The sequence below is a fragment of the Ostrinia furnacalis genome, unplaced genomic scaffold, assembly GCF_004193835.3.
Source record: "Ostrinia furnacalis isolate ACB-3 unplaced genomic scaffold, ASM419383v2 OfSCF7013, whole genome shotgun sequence".
NCBI classification, from domain to species: Eukaryota; Metazoa; Arthropoda; class Insecta; order Lepidoptera; family Crambidae; genus Ostrinia; species Ostrinia furnacalis.
In genome coordinates, this window is record NW_021137252.1 from 571,203 (window position 1) to 598,998 (window position 27,796).

The following is a 27,796-nucleotide window of genomic DNA, read 5'->3' on the forward strand; positions in this document are numbered from 1 at the left end:
TTATAACTTATGCATCTTATTATTTGGAAATGTCTTTTTAAAGCTTATACTTTTAAAAATAAACACTGTGAAGTTTTATAACATGGCGGCGATATTATCTATGGTTTCTCTATGATATAATCTGTGAAATCTTAGATAGTTTATTTTTGTTCAGAAATTCATACAATTAAAGCTAAAAGTTTCAGTATCCATAGACAAAGTAACATTGCTAATTCATTTTTCTAATATCTCTAGTTCATTTAGCGCCTACTCAGAACTTTTATCTTAAACAAGACAATAATAAGGTTCTAAATTGATTGACTAAATTATAAAAATAATGTTACTTCGTCTAAAGTGACTTGATCCTTTCCAAATTCAAACGAATTCTTTTTTTTTTTTTTAAATTAAACTTATTTTTCTTTTTAAATAAGTACGTAAGTAGGCGCAGTCTCCACTCCACAGTTGTTGTCTTTGGACGACATTAGGACGTATCCGTCGTTGCCCCACAAGTTGGACCAGGAGTTCTTGATCAGCCAGTATTTCTGACCGTTGAGGATGCCGTAGCCAACGGCCAAGACTGCGTGGTCCAACTCGTCGATCTTGTTTTTGCTGGTGGAAAAAAATAAGAATGACAAATCGTTTCGATTGAGGGCTATAAGTTTATTACTTAGTTGGCGCCACTGACAAGTGACAGGACCTTACCCTACAGTGGTGCCATCCTAGCGAGCGAAATGCAACAGTCCTACCGCTTCAGAGCTCACCAGTTGGCGCTAATGTCTTAGCCAGTAAAAAGTGATAGAACTTACTCTACAATGGCGCCAACTGGTGAGCCCTAACACGACAACCTTCTATTCGACAAAAGTATGTGTATAATCAAAACACTAACTGTAAAAAATACAATTCTTACCATTTAGGATCAAAATAGACGCCATTCGAGTAGAAACTGAAGGTCTTGTGCGACGCGTCGATCGCCACAGATATCGGGCCATGCTTGAATATTGCCAGCTGGAAAAAAAAGTATATTTATTGTTGTTTTTATTTTCATTTAAAGTTGAATCGAATAAGTAAAAATGTAGGAAATGCAAAATTTCCTCTATGTAAAAAAAAATATTGTCCATACTCTTTTTATAACGGTACAGATTTTTTCTTCTTCAACTCGCACTTCACCGGCTTTAATAACTAGGATAGTAGTTTTATCACATACCCTGAGGGCGTTTTCGTTGTTGGTCGTAACGTTAACCCAGCCCTTGATGGTGGTCACCAGAGTCACGTTGTCAATGTGGCAGTATCCGTCCTGTTAAAACACATTGAAAAATTAGTATATTTTCAATAAAAATACAGTAGGAAAACCAAAGTAACAGAACGCAGAATTGACAAACAAAAGTTGTTATTCTTCTACATTAAAGTGGTCGTGTACATAGCCTGAAGAACGTCAATCTCTAATCTCTATACATTTTGTATTGATGCGATCTGACAATGTGGGCAAAGAACATAAACTGACGTTTGCGTCTGCTTTCGTTTGACAGCATCCAGTGTTATAAATCCTTAAGAAAAGATACACCACGGACAGTCTACTCTCTTCTGAAGTTTGTCAAGCTATTTTTGTCACACCCTGTATACTAACCTGTCCCAAGTAACCGCCGTAGTCTTCCTCGGTGGGCAGACCATGCTTCATGATCCACTGGTACGAGCGGAAGTCCTCGCCGCCGTCACAACCGTTGTTGCCAAAGCTGGAAAGATAAAATAATGAGAATTTCAAGTTTTAATTACTTATGAGGCTTGGAAGCATACAAATCATCATCATCATTTCAGCCATAGGACGTCCACTGCTGAACATAGGCCTCCCCCAATGCTTTCCATGTTGATCGATTGGTAGCGGCCTGCGTCCAGCGCTTCCCTGCTACCTTTACGATGTCGTCGGTCCACTTTGTAGGTGGACGTCCCACGTTGCGTTTTCCGGTACGCGGCCTCCATTCCAGAACCTTTCTGCCCCATCGGCCGTCAGTTCTGCGTACTATGTGCCCTGCCCATTGCCACTTCAGCTTGCTAATCCGTCGCATACAAATAGCATAGCATACAAATAATAATGATAAAAACAGTGTAAAAATTAACCAAGAAGCCTGAGAAACTATGCATTAAGTTAATATTGCAAAACATTTTAGTGGGAATCTCCTTAAACTTTGTCGTTGGAAAAAGTAACATAGAAATGTATAAAACGACTATACATGTTGTATTGTATACCTATGTATTGTAAAATTGAATTTAGTTCTTGCGGGAAGAAAGTTTGTTAATACCGTTTTACAATTGTTTTTTGTGTAAAACTATTCGACTACGACCTTCAATATCCCCAAAATCAGGCCAGGCCCCATGCCATTTTTTTAAATAAAGTGGGAACTATATTCCCACTATTTAAAAATAGTTAAAATAAGATGGGAACTATATTCCCACTTTCTTATTAAAGGTTAACCCATTACCGTACTTCCACTTCCATGTAACTCTTTGTCAAAAATCTTCAGTACTTACCCCCATGAACAGTCGATGAGGGCTTGCTGGCTCAACCGGATCAGATGGCCGCCGTTGTGCAAGAATAAGGCACCTTCTACGGAACCCACGGTGCCGAAGGACCAACAGGAACCGCACACGGACTGATCTGTGGATAGTTTTAGAACAGAATAGAGTATCTGACGAAAGCTTTTATTGGCTTTTATAAGCCGTTTGGTGTAGTGGTTCGAAACGGACTACTATTCCGGAGGTTGCAGGTACGATTCCCGCACATTACAAACATTTGTGTGCATGAAAATATTTGTTTGTATTGGACTGGGTGTTTTCTATGTATAATATGTATGTATTTACAAAAAAAGTATTTAAGTATGTTTATATCCGTTGTCTAGTACCCATAGTACAAGCTTTGCTTAGTTTGGGACTAGAAGCGCAGTGTAAAATGTCCAAGGATTTTTATTATTATTATTCTATAGCGTTCAATAATCTGCGACGATACCGATTTTCCAATTCAATAGTAAGTGAAAACGCATTTTTAGAGATAAAAGACGATTTTTAATTTCAAAATCGCCTCACGGAGTACCTCACCTACATACAAAAAAAAGTCGTATATTAATCATAATTGAGATAATAAATAAAACTGGTTTATTATGTACAAAAATAAACCCTAAAACATACCTTTGACGGGAGTGACAGCACCAAAAAGCCTCCAATCGTACTCTGAGGGTAGTTTCGGTGCCTCCTCTTCAATGACTGCTTGGGTGTACGGGAATTCAAGTCCTGCAACAAATAGTGACTAGTAACAAGTAATCCCACGTTTTGTGACCGACTTTGTTCGCTCGCACCGACTTGTTTACGCACAAGGGAGGGGCAGGGCGTGCGGGCGGAGTAGTACGGGGGTTCCGCTAAGAAAAGTGTAATCAATTAGGGTTCCTTGGCAAAAAAAAATTGGGAAACCCTGGTATAGATGACCATGCCTGCCTACAATCTTATTAAGCGTCTAACGATTTTCACGGGCTTTTGAAATCGAAATACTTTAATGAGATCTATGCAATGATTGGCCAATTTTAGGGTTTTTCTGTGATGCAATCATAACCTTTTTGAGGACTAAATCCGCGCTAGACTATTCACAAGTGAAGACGTAAATGAAAATCAATCAAATTAAATATTGTGTTCAATATTTAGGCCTTTTACAGAGCATTTATACACGTCCCAAATATCTTGCCCTATCACCACTTCGGGACAACATATGGGCTGGTGCTGAGAAGTATTCAAAAAGCCCCTAGTATTGCTAGAGGGCCTCTAGTATCACTAAAGGACGCTAGAAGGCCCCTGGTATTGATAGAGGGCCCCTAGTAATACAAAAGGGCGCTAGAAGGCACATAATATTGCTAGAGAGCCCCTAATAATACTAAACGGCGCAAGAAGGCCCCTAGTATTGCTAGAGAGCCCCTAGTATTGCTAGAGGGCCCCTAGTATTACTAAAGGGCAGTAGAAGGCCCCTAGTATTGCAGGAGAGCCCCTAGTAATACAAAAGGGCGCTAGAAGGCCCCTAGTACTGCTAGAGGGCCCCTAGAAATATTAAAGGGCGCTAGAAGGCCCCTAATATTGCTAGAGAGCCCGTAGTATTGCTAGAAAGCCCCTAGCATCGCTAGAGGGCGCCTAGTAATACTAGAGGAGCCCCTAGTATTACTAAAGGGCGTTAGTATTGCTAGAGGGCCCCTTGTATTACCAGAGGGTGCTAGGCTATGATTACACATGACGTTACATGTGCTAGACGCCTGTGTACTCACCCATATTGTTCTGTCCGCTGTACCGGCGGCCGCGCAGCGCGGCTAATTCATCATCGGTTCGGTCGGCGAGGTGGTTCACTGCCAGAGTGAAACCACGACGCGCGCGGTTGTTGGAGTGGATGAACCTTTACATTACTACATAATTTTGAAGTATACTTACCCAGATGCGGCTTTACCTACAGTGCAGGGACGTTGCATACGGGCGCACGGTTTTAGGGGGCGCTGCACGTACGCCTAGTATTTCTAGAGGGACCCTAGTAATACTAAAGGGCGCTAGAAGGCCCCGAGTATTTCTAGAAAGCCCCTAGTATTACTAGAGGGCCCCTAGTATTGCTAGAGAGCCCCTAGTATTGCTAGAAAGCCCCTAGTATTGCTAGAAAGCCCCTAGTATCGCTAGAGGGTCCCCAGTATTACTGAAGGGCGCGAGAAGGCCACTAGTATTGCTAGAAAACCCCTACTATTGCTAGAGGGCCCCTAGTATCACTAAAGGGCGCTAGAAGGCACATAGTATTGCTAGAAAGCCCCTAGTATTGCTAGAAAGTCCCTAGTATCGCTAGAGGGCCCCCAGTATTGCTAGACGCCTGTGTACTCACCCATATTGTTCTGTCCGCTGTACCGGCGACCGCGCAGCGCTGCTAATTCATCATCGGTTCGGTCGGCGAGGTGGTTCACTGCCAGAGTGAAACCACGACGCGCGCGGTTGTTGGAATGGATGAACCTATACAAAAGATAATGAGTCATTATCATCAACATCATCAGGTCATAATATACTCTATCTAAATATACAAATAGAAACTGACTGACTGACAGACCAACGCACAGCCTAAACGGCTAAACGTAGGCACTTGAAATTTGGAAGGGACGTAGCTTAGGTACCGTAGAGGTGCACTAAGAAAGGAATTCCCGAAATTCCCACGGGAACGGGAAATAGCAGGAAAATCCTCTTGTATGAAAAATCTAAACCGCTTAGTCAGACGCTTGAAATTTGGCATGCAGATACCTTAGTAAACTTAAAGCTTAGTTTATTTATTTATTTATTTATTTTATTGTTAGGAAAACAAACAGCATTCTATAATACATATAGAGTTACCAATTAGTTACAACAGGATATTGCAAAATTCCCACGGGAACGGGAGTTAGCGGGAAAAATCATTTGTATGAAAAAATCTAAACCGCGTGAGATAGATGAAGGGTGTAAAACGGGATCCACGCGTACGAAGTCGCGGGCGGCCGCTAGTACTGTATAAAGCCCGGTCGCCGAGCACGTAGAATTTCGTCCAATGACCCCAAGCTACCCATACTTATCGCTCGCGCGTAATTATGTTGCTGTCGCGCTCGCACACTCACTGCGGGCGCCCGTCGCACATTCGCGACAGCAATATAATTACGCGCGAGCGATAAGGATGGGTAGCTTGGGGTCATTGGGCGAAATTCTACGTGCTCGGCGACCTGACTATAGACCGATCTAAAAAATGACATCGATCTGACCAGCGATTTAGGCTAAATCCTAAAGGACAATGTTCGTTCTCCATACATTGTTCGCCTAAGAACCAACGATTTTGACATATTACTACCCGAAAGCGAAATAATACGATTCTGTGTAAAAGAACAATGATTCCTGATGGACACTTGCCATAAAATTAATGATTAAGAATATTAAATCACAGCGATTTTATAATATGTCGTTTATGACAACATGGCGTCTAATGTATTAAGTGAATGTATGAACACCGATTCGCGAAAAATGTTTTGTATTGTCGTCACGCCGAGTCGCAGCCAAATAGTATAAAATAATAGAACAAGTTTTAGAAATACAACTCGGCATTCCACTTTTATAATATGCCCACATATTGCACGTAAATAAACAACATGAATCGTAGGTTGTTTTCACCCTTGTCATCTGACACATGAAATAAACTCCTATTGTATTATAGATATCGAAGCCGAATCGTATATAATAATAGAATGGGTTTTGGAGATCACTCGGGGTTCCACTTTTATAAAATACCTACATATTGCATAAAAATAACACGAATCATGAGTTTTCTTTTCACCATTTACATCTGACACGAGATAACAAACTCCTATCTCCATGACTACCGTCGTAGTCTATGCCAAAGACTACAATATTTTAAGCAAGAAGTTTCAAACCTTAGCGGCTACGGTAACCCCTGGGCCACATACATCGTGATAACATTCGGTCGACACTGGAACGAAGTCTTGCGATTATGCAAAAAAGCATCGTATTCTAGTGCGGCTATATCACGTTCAACCGGGGTTTTAATTCGACTAAAGTCCTGACTAAAGACTGGAAGAAAATACGCCGCATTGTATGAGCACTTCGTGTTCGNCAAAATCGATATTTTATTGTCTATGATGGCCGCAGGAACATCACTATACATGGACTCCCAGCAATAAAGTACGGTAATGCCTCGTACAGATTTTATCGGCAAAAATTATGGAACTTGATAGGTTTTAGACCATGCCACGCACCAAAACGTCCGGAAGTTGTAATAGTATTATAGAATAAACGTTAAAAGACTTATTTATTTAATTTTTCAATGCTTAAGTGTCCATTAGAACGAAAGGGTGCTTAATGTATTAAAAAAAATAGAAAATAATTATGATGGGTTAATGTTTTTTGGCGGTTTTTTAGGCGGTTTCTGACAATGTCCTTTACAAAGTTAAAGATATAGCAGGTTTACCTTAAGTTCTGCCTGAAGATGTTCAACCGTTTAGCGTGTTCCACGTCGCTTGCGTATTGCCTGTTGTGCTTATTCTTGAATCTGTAATATAATTAAGATGGTGGTTAATCATCCGACGTTTTGCAGATTAATTTACCAGTAGTAGTACTCTATGGATGGGGCAAATTTATCTACGGACGGGGGACACCGCTGAAAATAGTTTCAAACTTAGTCATAGGGGTCCCATCTCATTGCAGTTTAATTCGACATTTCATCAGGGAGGCACTGAATTCACCATTTCGTCTTTATCGTGTTCAACCGGCGTGCCGTGAAAAAATCTTATTGATGATATTAGACTACAAATGTATGGGCTAATCGTGCAAAATCAATACAATGCGTCGATAAAAGTTTATCGTGGCGCGCATCCTAGGCCTACTGCTGCGTTTCAATGTACTATTTGTGTCCGTTTTCACCATCAATCCCTAATTTTTAAGTGACGTCTATGAAAACAAAATTCCTGTTGTGTTACCATAGGGGTCACTTAAAAATGGTGGTGTGGATGGTGATAACCGGGCACAAATGTTTTTTATTTATTATCCACAATAATGAAGCTCTTGGCCTGCATCTCACATCTTCATAATTTCAGGAAACTAGCCAATTTTACCCTGAAGTCTGGTCGCTGAGCACGTAGAATTTTGTCCAATGACCCCAAGCTACCCATCCTTATCGCTCGCGCGTAATTATATTGCTGTCGCACTTGCACACTCACTGCTGCCGCCTGTCGCACAGTCGCGATAGGTAGCTTAGGGTCATTGGACAAAATTCTACGTGCTCAGCGACCAGACGATAAATGGGGTAAATGACGATAAATGGCGTAAATGACGATAAATGGGGTAAATGACTATATCTGGGTCAATTAAAATAACCTGTCAAACTCCTCGTGCACATGCTCATCGTGGGCGGGGTGAACAAACTCCTTCATCGGGTTGAAAGTCGCGTAGTGCCGCGTGCCGGGCCCGGGGAACGAAGTGCATTGGAGGCCTGAACACAAAATATAGTGTATAATATAAGATTATAACTTTCGCGTTCCATTTCAACTAAAGGTAGCCTTTCGAACTAAGCGTCACAGACGCAGCGTCTTTAGCTTGGGTCTTAAAGGTAGCCTTTCGAAGCGAGTTAGTGAGGCGGCGTTGGTGGCACAAGACCAAAGCTAAAGACGCTCTAAAAGCTAAAGAAGTCTGTGACGCTTAGTTCGAAAGGCTACCTTTAGTAAGACACGGATGTTACTATTTTAGTAGAAAAAGTGTAGTTTTTAACTGCCCCCGTATCAAATTAATTATGTTAACTGACCAGTGTCTGCTAATCGTTTTCATTTACGCAAGGCCCTGCCTTTTAGATAGATCCTTCGAGCCGGATACATATCAGTATCAGTCCCGTCTTTTGCTTGATAGATCTGTAATTTTCAGCCCATTGATCTATAGAGCCGGATATCTGCCTCTTATAATAGCAAAAATTGGTCCTTCGAGCCAGATTTGAACTGACGTGTCATATCTCAGTCCATCATACAAAATAAACTTACTGGCACTATTAATTTAGAACACCTTGGGGTATAATTATGTCGTAGTAGGTAGCATCTGTCCTACAGTAGCAAAAAAATTGGTTCTTCGAGCCGGATATGATTTCAGTCACATAAAATAAGTATAAAATAAACTTACTGCTGTCAATCTGGAAAACGTTGGGATCAATGTCGTCGATGTCGTAGTCGTCATACATAAGGTAGTAGTGGTCGTAGTGCGACCCTAGTAAGGAGTTGAAGCCTTTCATCTCGTAACTGTTAACATAAAATAATAAATAAGTACTGTGGGGAATGTAGGCCAAATTCTCTTTTTGTCTGGCAAATTGGAGAAGGTCGTAGTCCTACAGAAGACACTACATGAGCTAATGATTAAGAAATAAATATCCTCACACATTTTATACTCTAATAACCCTCTTATTAATAAAATGTTACACCTAGGATGAACCTTGGATTAAAATGACATTTCCATCCGAAATGACAAAGCCAGAGTTCAACTAGTGTGTAACTTTTATTAATGAGGGGGTAATTGTAAACTAAGCAAAGCTTGTACAGTAAAAGTCAAGAGACTACGAATATAAACATTATAATTATAGTTTTTGTCAAGCTAAAAGTGGCTGATTTAAGGACTGCCATTTCTCCATCAAACAGCAAAAAATTCCACAGCTTTTCCACTTTGACACAGGACATTAAGGTTCAAAATAACTTGTTTCCAAAACCAAGCACAAACTACAAAAAATATTAAAAGATACATTACCGAACAGGGATTGGAATGGAGTCGCCCCTCAAAGTCTTCTTGTACTTGACCCACATGGTGTATTTGTTCACTTTGTCCCCGATTGTGGTGACCATCCGCCATTTTGCTACGTCGGAATCTAGCATGGTTTCTGAACCTATTCGATGACAAAGAAAAAGTAATTATTCAAAATCTCTCTGTAATATGCGGCCTTCTGAAAAAATTGACAGTTCATAAACGAGTAACATGGTCTATGACTATGTGATCCAATTTGACCCAATTTCCTCTTTGACACACTGTCCATAAAAGTCACAATTGTTGTGTACTGAATAAAGTATGTGTACTGTTATGTAAATCGACTATTGGAACAATAAATCATCATCATCATCATCTCAGCCATAGTAAGTCCACTGCTGAACATAGGCCTCTCCCAATGCTTTCCATGTTGCCCGGTTGGTAGCGGCCTGCGTCCAGCGCATATAAAAATACGCGCGAACAATAAATATTTGTTCGAGTTTTTATCGTCTGTTTTTTAGATTTTTACTATAGTTTTAATAATTACATGTTATCTTTGGATTTATGTTGCTTTGTAATCGGATCTCGGTGACTAACCGACATATGGTATGCAATAAACTATTGAGTATTCACTTTATCGATACACAAGTATTGTCATTTTTTATTCGATTGGTTAATTAAGGTTGTCGCCATAACAACAATGTTACAAGCATTTCGACAGTTGAAGTTATGATAGCCAGTTCCTCTGTGATTGAGGATTCCGAGTGAAGCTCGCTTCTTCCAACCTAATTTAAACATTCCATCAGGTGAGATACCCTAGCTAGACCATTGGTTCCCAAAGTGGGGGCGCAAAGACCTTTAAAGGGGGGCGAGGACTATCTGTGTACCTACTTAAATATAAAAAACCTGCGACCGCTGAGAGAATGCATTTCAGACTGCTCGATACGACCAATAAATAATTCAAGACTCTGGAGGAGAGATGAGGCGCGGAATTTTTTGTATGGTCGAAAGGGGAGCGCGTCTCAAATAAGTTTGGGTCCATATGACGTCAAGGCTGCCAGGTGCTCAGTTATAGATCGTTGCACCCACGAAGCGCGGGGTGCGGGGAGTTTGTTCCGAGCAATCCGAGCGTCATTATTGTAGAGTGCGTGTGCATGGATAATTTAGCGTGTACCGATAACACTCAAACATTAGCGGAAGAATGGTGGGGCGCGTCTTCATGGATGAAACCATCTATAACTCGACTGTATTGTAAATACTCACCAACATATTTGAAGTCGGTCATATCAGGCAGCACTGTCTGGACCTCGATGGCCATTTCAGAGCTGCCGTTCACTTGGAGACAGGTCTGCTGGTTGAGCACAGACTCCGTGGTTACTGGGGCAATCTAGAACAGATAAAAAAAGAAAATGTTAGTCAAAAACTAGCCCAATGGCACTAGGAAATGCAATCTCGTTCGCGAGATCTCGGCCTTTTTAGCGAGATTGATCAATAAAGGTAATAAACAAATGTTTATCCTAAAAACTTATAATTTTTATAATTTTTTCCTAATTTATTCAAATATCGTGTTTTACAAAAATACACACAAACGGCCAATCTCGCGAGATCTTGAAATTGGCGAGATCTCGCAGTATTGTTATTCATAAACTCGCGGGATCTCGCTTGAGCCCTAATCTCGCGAGATTTGCATTCCCTAGATGGCACTGAGCCACTGGTTTGACTACAAATTATGAAAGATGGCAAGATATCAAAATACATACCTCGTATCCCGATCGTATTTTATTTCTTAATCGACCGCAGCTTAGTTTTGTTTCATACAAAATAATACGATTACCATCATAATAACAAAATACGATATTTTTATTCGTGCTCAAATAACAGACCACAACCAACTAAGTAAGTCCCAATTAAGACTGACTTTTCAAGTAAAAAATCGTGTTAAGTATGCATGAAGTGTATCTAAAAAGGCTGATTTACATGTGTTAAGTAGTTAACTTAATTTTAAGCCTATGTCAAAACGTATTTAAATAGTCAAGCCGTGTTATTCGTTCAAGAGTCAAGCTCTTGTTAACTATGAAGCTGCTTGTCAAAACGTGTCTAGAGACAAGCTCCGCCCACCAACTTACCCGAAAAATTAAGTTAAAAAGTTAATTTAACTACTTAATACGTGTAAATCAGCCTTAATCTTTATCTGGCACATTTATTTTATAATTACAATACAAAAGCATTCTTAATTCCGTTCTGAATCACACATGAGTAATATTTGGTTTAGGTCGAGCGAATGACCTGTAGTAACACTATTGAAACATCTGTGATAATAGATTGAATTATCAAGAAATTCATGATTCATTTAAAAATCATATGCAAGTAAGACAAGCAAATAAATGAAAAATGTCTCCTATTTTCAGGTCAATAATCACGTCCACCCACAAGGTTGCAGGCCGCTACCAACCGTGCGATGTGGAAGTCATTGGGGAGGCCTATGTTGAGCAGTGGACGTGGCTAGGGTTGCCAGGTCCAAAAACACAAAAGCAGGACTCTGTGCTTCATTTATCCGGACATTTTACCTTAAAAGCCGGACATGCCAACTATGCAATTAGTGTCCTAGCTCACGAGTGAGTACTATCATCATCGGTTGCCTAACATCCTCATGCGTGCACTTGATATTATTCTGTGGCTTCCGACTTTCGCCAGTTGAAAGTCGAAGCCACAGAAAGCCGAAAGGCAGCCACATAAAAAGTCTAACAAAAGCCGGACAGGCCGGACAAGCCAATATTTGACCGGACAAGACCGTAAAAAGCCAAACATGTCCGGCTAAATCCGGACACCTGGCAACCCTACGTGTGGCTGAAATGATGAATCACAATTTTTAATGTTCAAAATGAGGGAAGACTTTTGTCCGACAGTGGTCATCTTTTCTAAGTAAGGAAGAAAGAAGTAGAATGTTTTTTGTAGCATCACAAAAAACAGACAATAAAAGATATATGTATAATTAACTTTAAAAAAAAAACCGACTTCAAATGCGTGAACACAAAAAAAACTAAAAATTAAAAATATTGCGTATAAAAAAGTTCATCCCCAATTTTCCACCCTTGGGGGTGAAATATTTTCTTCAAATTCGCATGAAACTATCCTTTTGATAATACCTATTCAACAAAAAAATAATCGTTCAAATTGATTTATAATCGGCGGAGATATTGCGTATAAAAAAGTTCATCCCCAATTTTCCACCCTTGGGGGTTGTTTTTTCTATTATTAAATTTAAATGGGACCACCCTTGAGGTATTACCTATACTCCGAAAAAAGATTTGTTCAAATCGGTTCATAATTGGCGGAGTTATCGCGTAACAAACATAGAAAAAAAAAACAAAAACATACGGGTCGAATTGAGAACCTCCTCCTTTTAAGAAGTCGGTTGATAAAACGAGAAACTGACTGACTGACTGACAGATCAACGCACAGCCTAAACGGCTAAACGTAGGCACTTGAAATTTGGAAGGGACGTAGCTTAGGTACCGTAGAGGTGCACTAAGAAAGGAATTCCCGAAATTCCCACGGGAACGGGAATTAGCGGGAAAAACGGGATTCACGCATACGAAGTCGCGGGTGGCCGCTAGTAAAAGATATACCTATTAAAACGGCATAATTATACGGTCTGATCTTTGAGAAGTGATCTCTCCCAGACAACCCAAGGGTAGTACTAACCTTAATAGACGTCCCAAACTTGGGATACACGCTGGAACTCATTTGGTACGTCCGGACCATGGTGCCGTAGTAGTCGATGCGGGATTTGCCATTTTTGCTGTCATACCTGTCAAAAAAATTATAGTATGTATAGTCGACAGAAGATCAAGTTCTTCATCTTTGTGGCAAAATCGGTCTTAATACAACGATATAAGAAGCCATAAGGGATGATGCTCCATCCTATGGTAGAATAGTAGAAAAGGAGTTATTTTTTAAAGCTTATTCAGGGGGCTTTTACATAAGTCTTCGCTAGCGAATGCGTTAAAAAAATTACACCAAATGTATGACGGATTGTACGTACAGCGTCCCTAGCGGACACTTTCAAGAACTAAATCTAATAGTGTAAGTAACGAAACAAATGAACAATCAACAAGAATAAACAAGGAACAAGTATAAACTTAGCACAATAATAAATTATTATTTATTACGAGGATAAAATAACCGGTAAATAATAATCCCAACTAATCCCAACTAATATTATAAATGCGAAAGTAACTCTGTCTGTCTGTCTGTCTGTCTGTCTGTTACGCTTTCCCGCTTAAACCTCGCAACCGATTTTGATGAAATTTGGCATAGAGATAGTTTGAGTCCCGGGAAAGAACATAAGATAGTTTTTATCCCGGTTTTTTCTGTGACAGACAAAATTCCACGCGGGCGAAGCCGCGGGCGGAAAGCTAGTAGTCACATAAATTAGATAAATAATATGGTATTTACTGATACCACACTTCAGTTCTAGAAATAATATAAAACAAAGTACTTAAGTACCTACTTAGTTTAGTTTTTCTTGTATTTATAATATTCATACCTACAAACAAAGACTAATATTTATGTTTATAAGATTTCATCATCGTCGGTCCATTTAACACACAACTATTTATTACTAATTCAATGTTTTAACCTAATCAGATAGCCTGTAATAGATACAAGGTAACATTAGGTCAAGCTGCAGAAAACGCAATCACATTCGCATGTATGATGCATATTATAGTATTAGCTGTGCCCGCGGCTTCGTACGCGTGATAATACACTCAACATCAAATAAACCGCACCTTCCGCGACGCGAACTTTAAAGATTTTCTTCTGACACAATTATGGTACCCCAACAATATTGGTGTTATTTGAAAGCCCAATAAATATCCTTAAAGAAAAATACATTTCATTTCCAAATAAATAATTAACATATACCATAAATGTGACTTGAAAATAGACCTCACTTTGGGCTCACCTCTGGGATCAATTAGACCAATTTTTATGGTTATAAAACCAAATAAATATCTCACGTGTCCTTTTTAACAGATGGATAGCGATTAATCCCAACTTAACAGTTTTATAGTCATAAAAAATGGCTATAGCGTAACTTACCTATTTTTTGAAGAAGTGACTCTGGATCCTTGTAAAGACACATTTTTGGGGTAAAAACCTTCCCTTTAATGAAATGAAGTTTAGAACTAGGCTTTCAAATGGTACCAATGTTGGTGGGAAGTGGGGATGCATACGTTTGATAAGTGCTTGTCGCGGGAGGTGCGATTTATTTGATGCCGAGTGTAGTTATTTTTTTCTGTATTCGACAAGGTCACACGCAACAAGGGCTTTCGCGGAAGACAAGATAAATACTGAGCGAGAGCCTATTGACGCAGTGGCCCGCTATTTTCTATATTCGTTTAGTGTTGTTGTTGTTTATAATTTGTGCTTATTGTGATCAATAAAGTCAATTCTATTCTAAAAAAAATCTATTCGCAACATTTTTCATTGATGCTCTGCGATGCGAGTCTGCGACTATTGGTACTTTGATAAACAAAAATAATTTATCAAATCAGACCAGTATTTATTCCTGAGATTAGCGCGTTCAAACTCTTTAGCTTCTAAACCATAGACCAGTGTTGTTCAACCTTTTTCAAGACACGACCGGGGGGTATTTTGCGACCCCCCGACCGCTCGCTTTTTTTCATGCATTTTGTAATGATACAAAGATTTTGTAGGTACCTAGGATTGACATTTTATGCATTTGCTCAATAATTAGATTTCGGATAAATGGACATGGCGCACAATTTTTGTTGAAGATGCCAAAAAAAACTACAAAAAAATAGAATGAATACTGTATTTTTACTTTTTTGATATCTTTAAAAATGACTGAAATATTCAAGCTCAAAGTGCGCTCTTCCGCTAGGAGCGATTTTCCGCGCGGATTTAGAAAATGTGACGTAGTAACATGAAAAGCTGCATGTAAGATATTATATGTGTACAATGGTTAGAATGGTTAGTAGGGGAGCCGAAGCGGGGATTTCGGGACTTACTAAAGAGTGGCAGACTAACATACAAGGAAATACTTTGTACCTGGTTAATTACCTCTAAGTATGAATTTTTGATATAAAACGGCATTAGTTCTTTTGTCTCACACCCAAAAAATACCTCAATTAAGCCCAAATTTGAGGCCGCAGCCAAACTTTGAGTGACGATGGAAACTAGCCTAGATGGAGGTCACATGAAATTGAACTTCTGCTTCTTCATTGATAAAGACTTATCATTTACCATACCTTATCATTTTGTATTCCATTTTCAAGTCACTTTTTTTTCGCTTACTGTTTAAACAAAACGTGGGATTTTTTTAAATCTCAGGTCTTTTGAACGCACATCTGAACGATGTCTGGTTTTAATTTCTTCAGTTACTCCGTGACCATGGCGCTTGCAACAGTGCCGAAATATTGGAAACTCAAAACTAAGGTACATGGTAGCAATCCCGTCAGTAATAATAATAGGAAAATGTCTTGAAAAATAAGTAAATCGTATATTACTTTATGTAACTAATTTTATTATGTATCATACTTATAACTAATCACTTCATTCAGAACTAGAAAACGATTCCAAGGATTCCACTTTTCTTCAATAGATGATCAAGATAAAGAGTTATTTATTATAAATTGCTCTTCCACCATTTCAATTATTCTATCTTACATCTTACTTGATAAAATCTTTTTCAATTTTATTTATATGGTCATAACATTTTCACCATTCCTCTGCACCAATTTGTGAGGTACACCTGAAACCCCCGATAAAGCAGCTATTATAAGAATAATATTTAAAAAAACCCTCCTTCTGACGCAGTTAGGTAATAAACTAAATGTATCCAATTTCACTCCAACTTACTGTCAACTCAACGACGCGCTTTAAAATCAAAGATTGACTTTGAATTATGCCTTATTTTACAATACACATTGAAAACAATATGACTTGCTTGAGCTTTTTCGACTTTTTCACAAAAATAACAAATAGGCATGAAGAGATTACAAAATTTCTGCAGCGACTGACAGTTCACTTGATTTACGTTGACAGGTGACAATAAAGCCATAGACATTTGCCATATGAAAGACACACTTTTCCAATATTTTTGTTTGCCATGAGATTCTACCTATACCTATCATTTAATGAAAGATAAACTAAATTTTTTCAGCACAACGGAAATCTGCTTTGGCGCGTAGCAATGCAACGTGACAACTACAGTTCGGACTTCTTTATGCGTCCACTACACATAAAATAAAATTTGAACTATCGCACATTTTTTCTTTTTAATTCTAATTCAGTAAAAAATGTTTTTGAAACCTTCATTCAAAATTCAAAATTTATTGAAGACTATGTAAATTGAAAAAAATATTTTTCTTTTTATCATCAAGCTTAGCAGTCTAATAAGTTACTATGACACTCGAGTTAATCCACATTCAGCACCATAGCCTCCCCTTCTACAAGGCCCTCTACAAATGTCAAAACGTCACTTAACCCTTTTAGCACCAGTTCTTTTGTTTTTGAGAAGATGTACCCAAATTTTTATATCAATTTAATTATAGTCCAGTCGTTTGGTACAAATAAACCTGGAAAGTATTCCGTGAGTTTTGAAAATTGGTGATTAATTAAATAGATTTCGCTATGCTCTCTGTTAGTCTGTTAGTTAAGTGTGATTGCCGCGCTCATTGCGAAATTGGAAAAATGCTGCCTTAGAGAAGATTTTTGATAGTTACATTCTTTCCTATTTCGTCGTTCCAAATGACGTTCACTGCTGGACAAAGGCGAGAGGCCTTTGGGTTTTCCATAGGTTTTTCATAATGAACAGTCCTGCGCTGCCCGCATTCAGGTTCTTCCCGCGACCTTTACCAGATCGTCGGTCCACCTAGTAGGAGGCCTGCCCACGCTACGTCTTCCAGCCCGTGGTCGCCACTCAAGAAATTTTCTGCCCCAATGGCCATCGTCTCTACGAGCTATGTGTCCCGCCCACTGCCACTTGATTTTAGCAATTCTGCGTGCTATGTCGGTCACTTTGGTTCTCCTGCGGATCTCCTCATTTCTGATTCGATCACGCAGGGAAACCCCGAGCATAGCCCGCTCCATTACCCTTTGGGTGACCTTGAGCCTTCTTATGAGGCCCATAGTAAGCGACCACGTTTCAGAACCTTAAACTTTCCTATTTATTTCACGACTAGCTTTTGCCTGCGGCTTCACCCGCGTGAAATTTAGTGTCACAGATCGGCATAAATTATAGCCTATATGTTAATCTGGGTTACAAACAATAATATTGTACAGTTTCAACAAAATCCGTTGAGTACTTTTTGCGTGAAAGAGTAACAAACCTGAGACACAGGAATCTTCCTAGTTCAGGTATCAACCCACCAACATTCTTACTTTTTGTTTTTCCTGATTGTTTTTTATCATAATATTATCTGTTATGTTGGTGAGAAATAAACATTACTGTACTTTATTTTAAACTTCCAGACATCCAAACTTTCGCATTTATAATAATAGTAGGATACAATTCGATGGGTGCCTGGAATAAAGCCACAATCGACAAAACACGATTTTACAGGAGAAGAGATTTAGTGAAATTTTTGAATAATAACTAAACTACGAGGCATATCCAAATGGTTTGTATATCAAACGATGCGTTATTTTTTCTGGAGTAACATATAATGTGCATAAGGTTATAGTGCTTAGAATATACCTTAAAAAAGGTAGAAATACATATTGCCGCTTCACACATTGAAAGTCGGTTCCGTAAGAGTCCATTGTGGTTTTATTCCGGTAAAAAGTGCGAAATTAATCATACAGCAATAGTGTATTGCAGCGTTGTACGCTGATCTGAAGGATGTATGGCGAATACAGTAATAGCGGTTTGCTTGAATTTAATGTTCGACTTGGAAAATGTACTGGTGAATGCTGTGTACATTATATGTTCATATGGTCCGTATCGAAATGAGTACAAAGTTGAATATCTGGAGTGTTTCGTTAATATATTTATATAAAGTAGTGGAATTCATTAGTACATAATGATAATATTATAATATTACACGCTTTTGCCCGCGGCTTTTTCGTAGTTTAGAAGTTATTAATAATTTTGTAACTTTTTTTCAATTTCATGACCTAGTAGGCTTTAAAAAAACATATCTTTTTTTCGGGTTGACTTATCTCAGATTTCTTTATTTTGATAATATCGCTATTAATTGCAGATGTTTGAACAAAATATTCACCTTCCTATCTTTGATGCAAGATTCAAAATTTTTGCTAGAAACATAAAAAATATGCTTTTAGCAGATCATTCTCAAAATTTCAACTTAAATGTTTAAATAATAAAAAATAAGAACTTTCATAGGTCTAAAATAATTTTAAAAACTGCGCAGTTTTCTGGACATTCATAATAATACAAAAAAAACATGTACTTAATAGGCCACTATTTTTTGTAATCGCTCCACTAAAGTGGTAAGTCGCTAAATGTTTTTGACTTTCTTAAAGTGAATTAATATGGGCAATCTTCGAAGTTTACATTACGTAGAACAGATTTAGAGACAATAACTGAACAGAACATGTTTTTATTCTCAGCAAGGAAGCTTTTGCCCTTCATCACACCTGGTGGAAATTGTGATAAGGCTCAAGGTAGAAGGAAACTTTAACTACAGAGGAAGTTATAGAACTTCCTACCTCCAAATGCCGAAACATATTATTGTTATTATAAATAAGTTTTATGAACNACTTCAGCAACGCGAATTTTTTTATACTTCAGCATATTTAGGACACCCGGCAGCGTGTCCTGTCATGATCAAAGAAAAGTCTATGTCCCAAAAATTATAAAATGAAAAAAGTAGTTGTCAAAAACCTTTTTTAAGGCGGATTTTTTTCAATAAGGCAGGCGCACGCGCGACTATAAACGAGGTCACAAAATTCGAAAAGAACATAGCGAAATCTATTTATTCACCAATTTTCAAAAATTCCGGAAAACTTTCCAAGTAAAATTAACAAATAACTGGACTATTTACTCGTTATTGAGCACAGAGACACAAACTTGGTTATTTTTCCAGAAAATTTATATTTAAGTGCATAAATGTAAAAATGGCTTCATAGTGCACAAAATTGGCAATAGGTGGCATAATAATGGTTACTTTTATAGCGCCTAGCTTGAAATGTGATTGAACGATGACAACTAAAAACAGTTGTCAGTTAGGTAAAATTTTATTTTAGTTGGAAAAAGACAAAAAGTGGTAAATGGGTTAACGTGCGGGGGCTGCAAAATCATGTTGTGACGTCACGCGCGAATATTGGAAATTTTTGAAAATTTTAAACAGTCCGTAAACTTCTCGAGGCTCTATCTTCGGTAATACTGGATGGATTGAGGTGAAATAAAAACTAGTTTAATGTGTGTGATCTAAACTTTAAATTAAGTCATAATTTAACTTAATATTACAACTTGTGCGTGTTGTCCATTACAACTTAACTGTTTTTTACTGAGGTAGTTTTTACGACTTCTCGCGACCCCCTATAGAGGCTTGGCGATCCGCCAGGGGGTCGCGACCCACAGGTTGAAAAACACTGCCATAGACTAATAAAATTGTTTTTGTTGTTAGAAAGCCTACATGTTTTTCTTCATCATCAGTTAAGTAATTCAGTCTCCAATGCAGGATCATGATTCTCTAAATCAGAGCTAGAGGTGGGCGCCACGCCGGCGCGCCGCCGCCGCCGCGAATTTTTTCACGCCGCCGCCGCCGACGACCAGCTGTCGGCGCGCCGATACTGATACTGTACCAACTATTTGCAATTTATTCCTCTTCTATACTGTACTAATTTGTGTTTCGAACGCAGAAGAATTATTTTTTTATTGAGTTGAGCGGCTATTCTAGTGCAATAAAGTCCTAGTATCACTGCGACCGGTACCGATCTATTGTGATCGGCGCTATCTTCCTTACAGTTCGCCTCCGAATCCTGCATCCATTAGGAATTGCAGTATGTTTTGGGGGGCGATATGTTTTACATCTTGTGGGCTTAGGGTGTGTTTGCTGTGTTACCTTTGATGTTACCTTTGATGCGCAAGCGGAGCTTACACCTGGGTAAGCTCCGCTTGCGCATCAAAGGTCCGCAGTCCGTGAGAATGTGTAGTGGCGTTTCATCTGCCTCTTGGCACATCCTGCACGTTCTTGATTCGGACAGTCCCATAATGGACAAGTGCTTGTTTAAGCTGCAGTGTCCAGTAGGGCATGTAATATCGGAAGGTTTTCAATTCCAATATTGAATTCCGATATTAGATCTCAATATCGGAATTCCGATATTAATATCGGAATTGAGTTCATGTGCTATAAAATTAATATTTGGTTATATTCGTAAGAATTCTGGATTCTTTACAATAAAATAATGATTGTAATCAAAATCTTTAATTTGGTACAAAACAGTACTTCATAAAATTGAAGTTTTAAAACCATTTTTACGTTATGGGTATCCATTTCATTTGGTTTCTATGTGACAAGAGGCAAACGAGCAGACGGATCACCTGATAATGAATGGTTACTGATAATGAGCTTATATGGACTAGCAAATAATTAGTGTTTTTGTAAAATCACAGGTATCAAACAAAATTTTACTCCTTCATTATAATTTACCCTGTTTTATGTTGACGGAACGAATTTTAGAGTCATTCAAATCACGTGCTACAAAAATTGTAGAGAGTGGTAAAAAACTTGAATATGCTTGTAATTTGTTCCTTTTTGATTATCGATGTACAACTCACACAACCACGGGCCATCATCATCATCATGTCAGCCATAGGACGTCCACTGCTGAACACAGGCTCCGATAATGATTTTCACAATGGCCGGTTGGTGGCGGCCTGCACCCAGCGCCTTCCTGCTACCTTTATGAGGTCGTCGGTCCACCTTGTGGTTATGAGTCCTACGCTACGCTTTCCGGTACTTGGCCTCCACTTCAGAACCTTGCTGCCTCATAAGGCACTAAGGCAGAACCGTTGCAAGACCTTATCACAATGCTCGAAGACCTTAATCAAGTTTCCCAACAGGTAGGCCTTCGGATGAATATGGAAAAAACGAAGCTTATGTGGAATGTCCATATTGCTCCTTACCCAGTTTCGGTTAGGAGCTCGATTCTCGAGATTGTTGACAAGTAAGTACATATGTCTATCTCGGACAAACGATCAGCTAGGTAGTTAGATGCAATTTCGAGAAAGAGGTAAATCGTCGAATACGAAGACGAAAGTCTTCAATTAGTGTGTGTTACCATACCAGTGATGATATACGGCTCGAAAACGTGGCCTTTGAATATAGGGCACAACGTGCTATGGAGAGGGATAAGCTTGGTGTTTCTTTACGAGATCTAATCAGAAATGAGGAGCTCCGTAAACTAACTAAGGTCGCTGACATAGCCCGACGGATTAGCAAGCTGAAGTGGCAATGGGCAGGGCACATCGTAGTTAGTACGCAGAACTGACGGTCCATAGTCCAGTAAAATTATTGTTTGAAAGGGAGTTGAGATGTCGTTCTTTGTTGACCAAGTACCTATGGCAAATGCTAAAATTGATTTAGAACAAGTTAAATTAACCATAAATAGTAAAGATATTAAAATATTTGCAGTGGAACAAAAAGTGATGGTGAGGGACATGAGAAAATCATTGGTCTTTGCCAATCATGTACTTTGGGCTTTGTGGCAGGTTATGGCGAGTTTTAACGCTTTGTTTAAAATCTCAATTAAAACTTTTATCTGATTCCGATATTACGATATTGGGTCGCTCAATATCGGAATTGAAATATCGGATCTCGCAGTCCGAGATTCCGATATTACGAGATTCCGAGATTCCGATATTCATGCCCTAATTCCTACTGATGACGATGATTCATCCGACCGATTTCGGTCATGGTGACTTAGCTATCTTAGCGGCGCTGGTGCGCCCGAAGATGGCTTACATAGCCCATCTTCGCGGCAAACTCCTCGCACATTGAGAGTACCCGCCGCCAACATAATTATAGTGAATGGCGGCAGATGTACGGGATTTACATCATCGCGTTTTGCGTCGAGTTCAGTTGTGCGCTGCTCCTTAAATTCGCGGACTCGCCTCTACACAACCCAATCTCCCGCCATTCTAGGTGCTGTGCTGCCAAACCTGCCCACTGTGATTTGAGAGGGCCCATTTTGCATCTTTTCGTATGCTGCTTCTGGACATTTTTGTACTTTTGTATTCTGAGAAGTTGACCGCCATGTTTCCGCTTACCCTCCTCAAGTTCAAAGTAGAAGATTGATTCCTACTACGCTAATTCAGGGCGTAAGACGCAGGAGGACAAAGTGACTGACATAGCCCACAGAATAGCTAAAATCAAGTGGCAGTGGGCGGGGCACATATTATCTCGTAGAGCTGATGGCCGCTCGGGCAGTAAAGTTCTTGAGTGGCGACTACAAGCCGGAAGACGTAGCGTGGGCAGGCCTCCACTAGATGGACCGACGATTTGGGGAAGGTCGCAGAAAGTGCCTGGATGCGAGCGGCGCAGGACGTCTTTCGGCTGAAACGAAAGAACTAACGCTAAGAGAGATGGCTTAGCTAAAGAAATAGCCAAAATGGACCCTCGTAAAGCACTTGCATTTGATCTGATCACCATGAAGTCCATGGTCTTGACAATGACCACACTGAGTGAGAACCTCGCAAGTCTCTTAACTTTGGAAATGATCCATAAGGCTGGCAAGTCGCCTAACGAATTCTCTTATCGCTCAATTAATCTGACATTTGTATTGTTAAAATTATGGAAAAGGATTATTCTTGCTCGTTTATTCCCTTGCCTAAGTATGACCCATGTAATATAGTAAACCCGAACATAAACTTTGGCAGAAACCATACCAACCATAATCAATGTTTGGAAAAGAAAGAATCCTGTACGTCTGCTTTCGCTGCGGCTTCAGCTGGGTTTATCATATAGGACTATTCTATGAAATTAAAAAGTACCTTCTAGCACACTTCTACTACCTCCTGATGGATTCTTATCTCAGTGACAGACAGTTTTAAATCAAACTCGGTGACAAAATATTATCTTTTTAGCTGCAGAGCTGGAGTACCCCAGGACTCTGTACTTGGTCTGTTACTCTATAACATCTACTAGTAAAGTAGCCCAGACACCAGAAAGCTGCCGCCTTCCTCAAATGTAACTGTGATCTTAAAGTGACTAGACTGTTGCAAACTCAGCTGCTTGGCTGACCAAGTGGCGCATGTAATGAAGCCCCGAAGTCTCACCATATTATCATTTAAGATGTGAAACTTATCCTCCGGCCAATAGTGGCTCAAACCCCAACCAACTGCAAATCACCTGATTAGTCTTAATGACAGATACTAAAAAAGCAGATTAAAAAAAAAACCTAATGAACAAAAGTCAATCAAGGTCACGCCGCCGACGCCGCCGCCGCCGAGGTCAAAAAGTCGGCGCGCCGCCGCCGGCCAATTGTATATCGGCGCCCACCTCTAAATCAGACGCAACTAGGAAGGATTTGGCTTACACTCCCTACGTAGGCTAGAGGGGTTGGGGAGGCTTGAAGTTCGTATGCCCCTTACTTCGTCGCCTTTTATGATATCCACAGTAAGAGTAGGGGGTGGTTCTATCCTACTCTGATGGAAACATGCAGTTAACTTAGATACGTTTTCACTTTCAAAAGCTTTTTCCATAGTTTTTCTTTAAAGTTAACCCTTTAACAGACAAAAAATAATAAAAAATCATAAAATAATTAACACAAGTGAATGAGGTTAAAAATATGGTGGGAATTATATTCCCACTGCCTTAAAATGCTTAAAATAAAGTAAGTTTAGACGGAATATTTAATAAGAGTCCATTTAACATTTTTTCTGCGAACAAAATGATTTACTGTGACCTACATCTAGTGTTTTGAACTTGTCAATTTATGAAATCAAACAAAGAGATTCACGACAATATTTATCCCGATGTGAACTTTATCAAAAGGCGAAAAGGTTATTCCGATAAAAGTTTATTCAAGACGTATTATCAGTTCAGCAGTTGACACGATTTTATTTATGAATACATAGTAATAAATAACTTTAATACCATAAACCTTTGTTTAAATCACATTTCTCGTAATATTACAAGGATTTAAGTTTTTAATTTTTAGTTTTCACCTCTTTTAGTAAAAGTAGAAAACAGACACAAGTTTCATACATTTTAAGGGAGTAAGAATAGATTTACAATTAGAAAAAAACATGAATTTTTCACTTCTTTTTCTGTTATTTTCCAACACGTGAAAAACCAGGTCGTTGGAGTAGGTTTTCTTTGCATTGTATTATTAGTATTTGGGTTATTCTACAAAACGAATGTAAATTTATTAGTCTACGTCTATTAGTTTCGACGTAATTGTTGAACAAAGATACCCCTTCCCAGCGGTTCCATATTATAGCGCAGCTAGTCATGTAGTCGGAATAAATCAAAATCAAAATCATTTATTCAGTTTAGACCACAAGTGGCACTTATGAACGTCAAAAAATATAAAAATAAAAGGTAGCCCTTATGGGGCACTTTACATGTCTCCTTATCTTTTGGGCCCTACCAGCGCTTCGAGACAAACATATGGCAAGTGCTGAGAAGAAGTATAGGTTGAAGAATAGGTTGTGTGATTCTTTCAAGCAGTGCATTTTCGCATGTTAACAGTCTGAAGTCTCGTCCACGTTTGATGTTATAAAAACCCACTCCCGTGCCGCTCCCATACCACAAGTACTGACCGAGTTAAGTGCTAGGACTACAGGGTGTTAGGTAAATGGGTATATGAGCCGACACTAGACCATGTTAACATGGTCATTTTCATACAAAATAAATTTTATAAAATCCGATTTGTATGAAAATTAAAATAATTAAAATGAAGATATCAATTTTCTGACTTCACCATACCATTTATATGACCATGTTAACATGGGCTAGTGTCGGCTCATATACCCATTTACCTAACACCCTGTATAGGTAGGTGACATTCACATTTATTTATGGTAGGCATCCGCAAATAGTCAATTATTTGGTCGTCGTCGCAAAGGTTAATTTAAAGTCAGAGCTAAAACGATTGTGATATCGTGATCATCTGATGTAGTGTTAGCAAAATCAACCCATGATGGACATCAAGAGTTTCAGAGATAAATACATGATCAAATAGTATTTGCATTTATATAGACACAAGCTTTTGCCCACGGCTTCGGCCGCGTGAAATTAAATATGCTATTCTGTGTTGAGCCGGAAGACGTAGCGTGGGCAGGCCTCCCACTAGGTGGACCGACGATCTGATGAAGGTCGCGGGAGGTGCCTGGATGCGAGCGGCGCAGGACCGGTCTTTGTGGAAATCCTTGGGGAAGGCCTTTGTAGGCCAACAGTGGACGGCTTTGAAGGCCAACAGTGGACGTCTTTCGGCTGAAACGAACGAACGAACGATTCTGATGTATAAACAATAGTAATACTGTAAAGTTTCATCAAAATCCGTTCAGAAGTTTTTGCGTGAAAGAGTAACAAACATAATATTATTATTATATGTCTACAAACTGTAGCATTTAGTAGGATATCCGCCGATTTTAGTTTTTTTTTCCTATCCTGTATCGATTTCCTGCCTACACAACCTGCCTAACCACAGGAAAAATTGTTAATAAATTCAAAAACAATAATTCATACTGTCATAGCAACAAGTGTAAAGTAGAATTGTTGGTTCGTTGGAATTCATGCATTGTTAAGACAGTTAGTTTACTCAAACAATGAAACTTAAATCATCAACATACATGATCTTACGGAATGTCAACAAAGGACAGCGCACTGCGAAAGACAGTGTAAGAATTTTTAGTTCACTAAATATACCATAGAATTTCTGTCGCGTCACTATTTGGCGACTATCTTAACCCTTAATTTTACCTATAACATTGTTTTGAGAAAAAAAAATGGCTTGTCCAGATTAAAATCAAAATAATGTCTTGTTGAAAGATTACATACCAAAATTCAGTAACTAAAGGATACAGATGAATGACATAATTGCAGCTGTAATATAAGTGGGTAGATCCATGATAAGTCACTTTTGTAAAATTGCACAGATCTCAAAAGATGCAGCTACCTCTTGATTAACGAAGAAGCTATAAATTAAACTCAAAAGTCCTTGAGCTGACACTGAACTGTTTCTAATTATAGTTAGCTTTGGCAAACAGAATATAATAGTGTAGTAGGTAGGTAATTATTGTTTATGTTTTTATTAATGACTCACCAAGCATAAAAAGGTTCGTGTAGTTCAGCATAAGGAATGTTGAGGAGTCCCTTCACTGTGTAGACTGGACTCCATTGCGGTGGATTTTCTGTCAAAAAAATTAAATCAATAATTATTCAAAAAGAGTCTGTCTGTTCACTTAGCAACCATTATTGATTATAATATCACTTTAATAAATTATTATAATTATTTTGAACTTTATTAAGTTAAAATAAGGATTAATAAAACCAAGGAAAAATATTTATCTTTTTATCAGATTAAGGTTTATTTATTGTCCTGATATTCTGGATTTATTTAAATATATTTTTTAAATATTTTAACAAAGTATTAGAGGGATTTGACACAATTCTTATTAGAATGTTAATAAAAAAAATGGTAAACAAATTAATATTTACATCAATAACAAATTAATATTTAGGTAGATACCTACATCAATTTATCAAAACTGGATAAAGTAGATACCCACTGCATATTATTTATAAAATATTTGAATAAATAATAACAACATAACTTATTTATAAACAGTAAAGGAAAACTAAACCATATTATCATGTTTACAACATGACCCGGACGAGCCACTGAATTGGCTATTCAGTGATCAATAGACAAAACAGCAGGAAAATTAGTAAATTTTCAAAGCATTTTAATTAAAATGAGGGTAAGGATTTAATTTACTATGTTCTTTTATTATAAATAACACTTACGTTTGTCCACGTATCCTAATACTGTAGTCACTAAAAAGCAGAAGACTGCATGTCTAATCATTGTGAAGAACGCGGCCGCCTGCGGTCGCTTCCTAAAACAGAATGATGATGAAAAAATGAGATTGGATTTATCGTATCGCTGTGGTGCGGCACGGTAAATACAGCTATACTGAACATTGAGGTATTATGCTCGACCTGAAAATCAATCTACCTTTGCTTGATAAACCTAAATTAATATACAAAAGAATAATTTATCTTTAGAAAAGATCGATTTTTAAGCAGGTAGTTATTTTTTTCAATAAGATTTGTCTACGTGTGTCGTCGATTTTACTTTATATGGTTACTGTAGGATTTTCTTACCTGTTGACCGAATTTAATTAAATGCGGTTGATTATGCAGCGATAGCTTTTGTGAATTTTTTGAGTAAAAAACATGAACTGTAGCACAACACAACACAACAGCTCAACAGAAATCGGCCGATGAATGACAGCTGAGAGCTGACAGAAATGACATGAGAGAACAGACGACAACAACGACAAAGACTA

General features: G+C 38.5%; 1 protein-coding gene across 1 annotated transcript; it reads right to left on the reverse strand.

Moving 5' to 3' along the window:
- On the reverse strand, positions 1 to 27,718 carry 26-29-p (C1 family peptidase 26-29-p). The gene is made up of 16 exons (XM_028318796.1): positions 27,612 to 27,718; positions 27,252 to 27,343; positions 26,548 to 26,635; positions 12,985 to 13,090; positions 10,543 to 10,666; positions 9,286 to 9,421; positions 8,671 to 8,786; positions 7,882 to 7,996; positions 6,977 to 7,057; positions 4,865 to 4,989; positions 3,157 to 3,258; positions 2,503 to 2,629; positions 1,604 to 1,709; positions 1,184 to 1,273; positions 887 to 984; positions 1 to 588 (listed from the first exon to the last, which is right to left on the reverse strand). The coding sequence occupies exons 2-16, from the start codon at positions 27,310 to 27,312 to the stop codon at positions 402 to 404; spliced, it is 1,662 nt and encodes a 553-aa protein (XP_028174597.1). The 5' UTR covers positions 27,313 to 27,343; positions 27,612 to 27,718; the 3' UTR covers positions 1 to 401.
- Positions 27,719 to 27,796: the final 78 nt, after the last annotated feature.